The sequence below is a fragment of the Apium graveolens genome, chromosome 10, assembly GCF_009905375.1.
Source record: "Apium graveolens cultivar Ventura chromosome 10, ASM990537v1, whole genome shotgun sequence".
Lineage (NCBI taxonomy): Eukaryota > Viridiplantae > Streptophyta > Magnoliopsida > Apiales > Apiaceae > Apium > Apium graveolens.
The window spans coordinates 119,166,629-119,175,883 of record NC_133656.1 but is presented as its reverse complement, the minus strand read 5'-3'; the positions used below and the strand labels follow the sequence as shown (position 1 = coordinate 119,175,883).

Below are 9,255 nucleotides of genomic sequence, written 5' to 3'. Positions count from 1 at the left end.
CGGATAATTTCATTTTACCCCTTTCTTCTTCAAAATAATTTCTCATTCTCACACCGGAGGTGCCGCGGGGACGCCACCCCCCTCCGGTTCTGTTTTGTAGGTTCCCACATTACAGCTACACCGCACGCCGCCGTCATTTCTTTTGAGCTCGGGCTCAACAAGGAAGGGACCCCGGGGTGATCTGGGATTATCAATACGTGTTCTACAACGTGTATGTATGTTCAACAAACTAATCATGTTCTATATAATCATATGTTGTGCAATATTCAACTTGTCAAATGTATTAGATTTGCAATATTTTTATTAAAATAGTAATGTTTGTAGAATATGACTCACATTATAATGTGTTTTATAAAATTTTATGTACTATTCAATTGCAGAACATATATGGACTCCCGTACTCAACAAAAGTAACAAAAGTAAGGGTTCAATAGAACTTAACTCACATATATTTATAATAGAAACTTAAAAAATTATAAAATCCAATATTTCGAAAAAAAAATTAAGTCGAGCAATAATAATTTTACGAAAATAATATTTAATGTTGGAAAACATCGTACAGCTATTTGGAATTACTTTAATTTTTTGAATTATTTAGAAAAAAGGTTAAAACTATAAGGTATTGTACTGTTTGATTTAATCCATTTTATGCTATCTAAGAAAAATAATAATATTAGTCGATAATTTAAAAGGATTAACAAGTTCAATTAACAATTTTTTTTCTTTTTTGACACGAGTTCAACTAATATTTTAAAAAAAATAACGAGTTGAAAAATATTTAATTTTAGAAATATAATATACAATGGTATCAAGTTATTATAAAATAATATTAGAATCATATACGAAAGAAACTTGAAAACTATTTCAATAATGATATCAATACAAATTTCTCTTCAAATTCTTGAAAAAAAAAGAATGTGAATATCAATAGTTAGTCTTTATGATATATGAATTATTTTTAGCATCAATGACTGATATTCTGTTGAGTAAAAATAGATATGGATTTATTATCAATGCTACTACGATTACAATATATAAATAATTGTAATTTACTTATTAGATAATTATAATTTTTGAATAATTATAAATGCATGTTATTTAAGTAATTTATTGGCCATGATTAGACATATAAATAACTAAGATATCTAGAATATAAATAAATGAGGCTAGCATAATCTACTTAAAAATATAACAAACGATAATTTACATATATACACACACGAACATATGACTTTATCCTTACTAATTTTTGAAGATTCGATGTTAATGGTGAAACACTTGAAGAGAATTACAAAAGTATTTTATGTTGTGAAAATGAGAATGATCAGTTAAATCTTAGTTTTTTTTCAATGTGTTGAAAACTAGGTGAATTACGCCAATTTTGAATGGATAAATTATGACATTGAAAATAATCTGTCATTTTATAAACTAACTTCGTACAATAGATTTAAGTTTGGGCCATGTTAATGAATTAATACATTAGCAATGATATAACATCAACCCAGACGTTAAATCTTAAAAAATAACATTTTTCATCAAAAATCAACTTATATTAATGGTAGTATAAATTCTACTTTGTTAAATATACGATTGCAGGTCTTGACAACTTTAGTTGTACATTACTAATTCTTTTAAATTAGGTAAGGTAATTATAAATTATTATTAACTTTATTAATAAAATATCTTATTACTCATGACTTATTTTATCAAAAATCAAAAAATTTATTCGATTAAATATATATGTTACTTTTTAGTTTAATTTTTATGAACATATTGAAAAAATTCTATGAATTAACTTTAAATCCTTTTCATTTAAACGTACATTAACTACCATTAACTACCATGCTTGTATTCATTCAATATATATATAAATTATACGACGTAAATAAGAAAATATATAATTTGATTAATGAGCTATATTATAAACGTTATGTCCGTTGTTAATGTCTTACATGAAAATCATACACATTGATAAAAACTCGAACATACATTTGATATATCTTGTACGTTATAAAATATTTACCAATAAGAAAATAATCAAGAATGTTGCTAATATAGTTGTATGGCAATACAAAAAAAATCTAAAAAATGACAGACACGGGTTATTATGCTAGTTTGTATTTAGTTATCAAAAAATGAAAATGTATATATGTCAAAACTAGGTATTTTAAAACCACAAAAGCAAACATTTTCAAATCTGGATTGAAGGAACATCAAAATTTAACTACCAACACTCTTTTCCATTATGCCTGATATGACTGTCTTATCCTCAAAAGTTGATGCAGCTATAATGTAGGCAGCTATACAACTAAAGATGAAGGAAACCAGAAACTGCTGAGTCAATGTAAATATCAGTTGAAATAAACGATTGTACAAACCTGAATTATAGAAAAATTAGGAACTTATTGGATGCGAAAGGAAGTATTTATTAGGTGTTGTGCCCTTCAAGAGTTTCTAGGTTATGATTTATTTATTTAAGGAATTTGAGCGGATATAATTTGGCATTGAACAGACTTAATAAAGTTCAAAGCATGACATCAAGGGGGCAATAGTGACCTTGTTCCAGTACCGAACCGACATGTAGATGACTATATGCAAGTAAAATCTTCTCGCGCCAATAGCAGAGAACAGATAGCAACGTATATGTCATCCATCAGCAGTCATCATCCTGTAAATCCAATTGCTCGCATTGAGAACTTCGCCTCTTCTTTTTCTTTGTGCTAACCAATAAAGGCATATCTGGATGGAAAACACATGACCAAAAATGCACAATTATACTTCATTCAATAAGAGGTAACTTAAGAAAACCTAGAAACGTTTGATAGTTTGTCTCTATTCTCAGGCCAAATTTATCATTTTGCACATCAAATAAACTAATGATGAGCAGGATGTAATTGAAGTATCAAATATATCATTCCCCAATTCAAAAAGTTTTCACATTCACAGTTAATTAACTACATCTTTACTCGCATGTCTCTCTTCATAGAATTTACGACTTGGGAGGTTTTTACAGGATACAAATCTTGCTCATTATGAAAAACTGAAAAAGAACTATTGTTGAGATATGTTGCTTGACATGCACAGCATACTTATTAAGATTCTTCATTAACTCTATTTAAGATTGGTTGACATGCCCAGCATACTTAAAGGATTCTTCATTATTCTCTGTGTACAATGTGGTTTGCTACATGTAGAAAAGAAAACCGGATTGTGCTAATACAATATCTTATGGATTGCAATGGATTAGCTCTCTAAATTTTTGTCTCTCGTAGATATATGGATTACTGATATTAAACATTGCTACCACAACCAAAATGCTTTGTTTTCATGTCTAGTAAACATTGTTAACGCAAAGTCGCAAACAAAAACTGAACCAAAAAAAAAACTTTTACTCACATGAAGGAAAGAGCAGCATGCCAGAAGAAAATATTTATTGCTTACCTCCTTCGGGATAGATCGAGTTGTAGTGCACCTCTGCCCAGAAACTCAAAGAGATAACTGCAAAATAGAAACCTCTGTATGACATATCATTCCATGTATATAGGTTTTATGAAATAAATATAGGAATTGAATTACTACCGGTTATATTATAGTCCAGGACTCCAGGTCCATAAATTACATCTACATGGATGACACTTGTCCAATAACAGATAACGAGTTGTCTTTGAACAAGTGTTATCCATCTAGATAAACAGGATAGAACTGAACCATATTTTGAATAGATTAGTTCGAACCCCTAAACATGAACTGCTACGAACAGGATAAAAACTATATTTACAAGAAACCACCAAAGCAGTTACAAGATACATAGAACAACGATATATAAGAATGGAAAAAAAAGTTGGATAAGTATTCTAATATACAAAAGGATCAAAATAGTCAGATCTTATAAGTGATAAGTTAAAGATTAATTCAAGACAATTGTCCGATGTTGGCAAAAAATAAATATCTAAAAGATTCAAAATTTGAAATGTACAGATTTAATCTTAATGCAGAGAAGTAACTCGTTCAGTATATATAATTGATTGCATCACCAGTGTGCTCTTTTTTCTTCTTGCACTTTTTTGGTAAGATGATGTGCATTTTCAAAAATTTAGGAGTTTACATAGTTGGTGGATAATATTGTTACACTCAGCTATGTTAGAAGTGTTGGCTAAAACTAATTTAATATACTGTAACGACATATGAACCTGTTTAGATTTATTGCCAAAGTGCCGGACCAAGATAGCGCTCTTGAACATAACTAGAAAACAAAGGTAACGCATGGGCACATATTTCTAATTTTTTAATATGATTACTTTGCACTATTTATGCAAATGAATTTTAATGTACTAGAAGTAACTTGCACTTAGATTAACAAAGCTAGATACGTCAGATACCAATAGATCTCCTTTCATTGATTTGCTCGTATATGTATTATCAAATCTTTCTATATGCATCCATGTAAGATAATCACACCAGAACCATACAGCAAAATCTTAGCAAGAAATGTAAACATGAGATGAAACTACTTTGGTGAGCATAAGATACAGCAAGCTTATGACAGAAGAAGAACTTTGACACATGCACATATAATTTAGAACGTACAATCAATAAAATTGTGCACATAATCCAAAATCAAAAGTGATGCAGGAAATTTTAACGTCCTCAAATGTAGGAATAGGTAACCTGCAGGTCTAAAAAACCCTGCCTAATAACCTTTAAGGACTAAGGTTATCACTTGTTTTTAGCTGACAAAGAAACAAATACAACTTATTCTTGGAAAAGATAATAAATTCTGAAGTTAGGAAACCCGCAGGCCGCAGGGAAGAAATCTCATTAGGTCAATATAACCTAAGAATAAAATCTCTGAGCTTTAAAGCTCCTTTTTTCTTTTCAATATTAAAGGAACCTATATATTAAAGATAGCAGAGAAGTATAAGATGCTCAAAGTCTCTTATGCTCTTAAGTCTTAACAAAACAAACTAAAAAGGACATATGTAAACATTAGAAAGACAGAAACTCATCTTTCATACCAGTTGTGAATGGAAAAGGTACCAATGAAATGGCAAAAAGAAAATGTTCTTCCATTTGATTAACTATTATATACTTCACAGAATTCGTGAACAGTACCTCGGTTAGATCTTTGAACTTTTGGAAGAATCTCAATATAGCAGGTATCCTTGAATGATGTTATAACAAATATTTTAAGACCATACTGCAATAAATCATCAAAGTGATCAATTCAAATGATTGTTTCAAAGCAGAAACGATTGAATACATTACAAAAAGACAGTGAAATGGCTGATAGACTAGTTATATTTTACAAAGGATGGTTTTTATTGACAGAGGTTCTTCGTTCATCAAAGAACTAGAGAAACCCTTTGAATAATGGTATTAAGAGGAGATCCAGTATTGCCAAATGTCACAGATTTTGCTTGGCACCACATAATACAGGATCTCCCTTTTAAGCTAAAATCCTAAAATTTACACCTAAAACAGAAATATGGGGAGGCAAATATTTAGAAATAGGTAGAGTAGGATTAAGGCGTATTTTGAACCTGTGCACTAGACATGAAGCCTAACAACATTGTATCTCAGGCAAGTGGTCATTATTCCCATGGCAGAAGGATTGCGTTAATAATTATGGTATGTGTGCATGATTTTCTTTTTATAATTTGGAAACTGGACACAGTAAGAGTACAATTTAAACATAAAGTTGACATACAAATCATTTCTTTTGACATTAAGGTCTCAAAAATTATAACTGTGTAAACAATCTCAAATTCAAGACATACCGAATCTGCAGCAGCCTGCAAAGTGACATGATCACCCCATTCACCACCCCTAGAATCAAACAAATGGTTATCAAAGCATATCACAGTGCAACCATAATTTTTTTTAAAGAAATTAGATAGGATAGAAAATTACTTTGTCATCTTCTTCAAATAATCACCATAAGCCATTGGAACATATGCCTCGTATATCTCTGGATGAGACTTAAGCTGATAACCAAAAGAGAAAATCAAGAAAACGAGAAAGCATTGCTTCTTAAGGAATACTAAATGATCAATGTAACAGACCATTCCATTGTTCAAAAAAACATACTGAATCGGGTTACAGCTACAACACGTAACAGTTACCACACATAACTAACCTGCTTTGCAACTTGTTGTCTCACAAATTTGTGGTGCTCAGGTGAACGATATATCTGATCTGATAGAGCCCGAAACTGTAAAATATACCCAATTTGGATCTTGTCACTAAAAAATTTAACACACAACATGCAATATTATGCAAACTTAAAATTATCAATATTTAATTTCATGATCCGTTAGTGTCACTAATTTCCAATCAAAGCAGTAGACAAGACAGGCAAGAACAAGACCATGATAGAAGGTTTCAAAGGATCCCCTCCTCCGGTTAATAATTACGGTGAAGAGAGGTTCTACTTCCCTAGAGTTGCAAACTACACACAGTTGTCTAGCATTAAGATTAGGATATGTACCTGGCAGTTTCCATCGCCTAGAACTTTCAACTCTACCAACTCATATAATTGCAACCTGTGACAGAGATAGGTTGAGCGTTATAATTAACCGTGGTGGAGCAAATTACAAGACCAAAACAGTGATAACGACAAATGTCATTAAGATCATAGCATAGGTGGCATCAAGCCACCAATGGCTTAAACCAGAAATCAAGTTTCCCTCATTTTTTAGTGCTTTAGCGAAACGCACACATGAAGAGTTTTTCATTAGAAAAAAAAATTCAATCAAAAATCAGGAAAATCTCTCGGCAACAAACAATATTAAGTCTATGTACCACATACCAAAACAAATGAGATTAACTCTACATACCAAATAAAAGCTTTAAACACATTCTAGATTTTGAACAGAGTTTAGAGAAAAAAGAAGCAAACACTAACAGTAATAAGTAATAAACAAAACAAAAATATTTAATAGACTTAGAAAATTAAATAAAATAAATGATATCAAACATCTGGACACATGATACCTGTCCAGTAATCTCTGATGATCTAAAGTTACCTCATCCATCGAGGGTATTTCTCCATTGATTTTCGGAATATGCTGCCATGCTCACGTAAAGGAAATTAATTTAGAATCTGACTAAAAAATCAATTTAGTTATTCAGACAACTTGAGAAACATAAACAAAGATGACCATGAGCCCATGCCATTGATGTATCTTCAGTTTATGAAACATGTAGCATCAAAAACTCCAAATCTAATCAAACAAATTTAAGAAATCTATGGAATAGATAAAGTGTTGCTTTTTATGCAACACGTGAATTGATATTCTAGTTGCTAACTTACCGGAATAGGAACCATTTGATTTAATCTTTTTCCTACTTCACCATCTAAAACATATTCATCAGTAGGCTCTAAAGAATAAGCCCAATCCTCCTCACAGTATGACCTCCTTTCAGGGCTAGAACATGAACTGGAATGTCTTCCATCATCTGCCTCTTCATTTCCGTAGTTATGACCTGAGAGTAAAGTTGGAAATGAGCAAAGTAGTAAAAAGACAAAAAGAACAAACAAATCATACAAGATTGGGTTCCTTTTAGCTTTCTGGTACCAAAACTGTAGTTTTCCGTTGACTGACCAAGCCACTCCTGCGGATAGTATGTCGTCTGCAACTGTTCTTCAGTACACGGTCCAGGTGCACCTGACATTGACAGCTGCGAGAGTTGTTGGATATCATGTTCATTTAACTCACTATTTTCTAAGCTAATACATCCCATGTCATAGCAGTCCTCATTATAATACTGCTGCTGATAATAATCCTCTGCATTATATTGGGCATTGGCGTCACAATATCCGCAATCAGGTAATGTGTGGCCATCAAAAAGCTGGAGTCCCCACCGAAGAACATCAGGATCTTGCTCATATGTAATCATTTTCGCTATTTACAGGATCTTAAAAAATCCCATTCACAACCTCAAAGAGAACACTATTATTATAAATACAGCGACTTTTTCTTCTTCCAACAAAAGCATCAGTTACACCTATCAGCCAAAGAACCATAATTCTAAGTAGCAGTCCTTTCAAAAAAAATTATAAGACTCAATAAAAAAATCATGTAAAACACCAATAAATCTCGCAACTTGCTATAATTTTAATTCCGCATGACCTAGACCCTTAAAGTCCATAACCTACCTCTTCAATCGATTTTAAAAGTAATTTAATGAACAACAAAAGTATCACTAAAATATTTCTTTTTTTTCAGTAAGCTCATCAACAAACATAGTAGTATCAATTTAATTCTAATAATTATCTGGTGTCCGAAAATTGCGAACCCAGAACCTGCAACAACACAAACAATAGCCACTACCACTAGGTTATCCCATCAAGCTCAAGTACCACTAAAACATAAAATCTTCTTTAATTGGAAACTATATACAATTCAAACACATTACAATTCTCATCAAACATTAAAATTACATGAACTAGATTACATACCAAGAAACACACAAACACAAAACAAACTTAAAATATTCATCTTTGAGTCCACAATCACCTCAACAACAACAATAACAACATCAAATTACAAAACCCACCTAAAAAAACCACATATTAATTACAAAACATCAAGGATCATAACCAAACAAATCATCAAACACAAAAAGATTCAAAATTGAATGAAGCCCACATTAAATAAGATCAAACCCATGAATAAAATCAAATAAAAAGCATCAAGATCGATTAAAAAAAGAAAAGAAGACATACCATTGCATCGATAAAAATGTGTGTATACGTGTAAGTATATATAGTCGAGGCGCCACAGGCGGAAGTAACGAAGTATAATGAGAGTGTGTAAGTATAGGTGTATGTATAGGTTGTATGTATATATGGTAATACAGAGGAATGAGATTTGATTGTGTTTTTTTAAGATGGGGAATGTACTATGTACTACCTACGGTGGACTATATTTTAATTGCAATAAAATATCATGTCCGGTAACATCTTTTAATTGAACACTTATTAATGTTAAGATTTGCGATTTGCCAATATGCCTTTCTTAAATTCTGTTTAAGCTCTTTTAGTGTTTGTAATTGTAAGCTTAATAGTCCAGTACCAGAAATGCCGGGTTTTCCAAAAAAAAAATCGCAAAAACTTCTTCAAATACTAATGTATTATATAGTAGATATAAATTTTTGAAATATAATATGAGACATGTGTGTATTAATATGCCCGTGTATATTAATATGCGCCCGCAAATTAAAATATGTCATGTATTTGGCACATATTTTTTG

The 9,255-nt window shown here is 31.2% G+C and overlaps 1 protein-coding gene across 1 annotated transcript; it reads right to left on the bottom strand.

Annotated features, from left to right (window-relative positions):
* Window positions 1-2,315: 2,315 nt before the first annotated feature.
* Window positions 2,316-8,918, bottom strand: LOC141692617 (OVARIAN TUMOR DOMAIN-containing deubiquitinating enzyme 12-like). Its single transcript, XM_074497506.1, has 11 exons — window positions 8,729-8,918; window positions 7,578-8,007; window positions 7,313-7,485; window positions 6,994-7,067; window positions 6,488-6,542; window positions 6,137-6,211; window positions 5,911-5,984; window positions 5,778-5,826; window positions 5,113-5,197; window positions 3,442-3,498; window positions 2,316-2,739 (listed from the first exon to the last, which is right to left on the bottom strand). The coding sequence occupies exons 2-11, from the start codon at window positions 7,897-7,899 to the stop codon at window positions 2,654-2,656; spliced, it is 1,050 nt and encodes a 349-aa protein (XP_074353607.1). The 5' UTR covers window positions 7,900-8,007; window positions 8,729-8,918; the 3' UTR covers window positions 2,316-2,653.
* Between the last annotated feature and the right edge of the window lie 337 nt (window positions 8,919-9,255).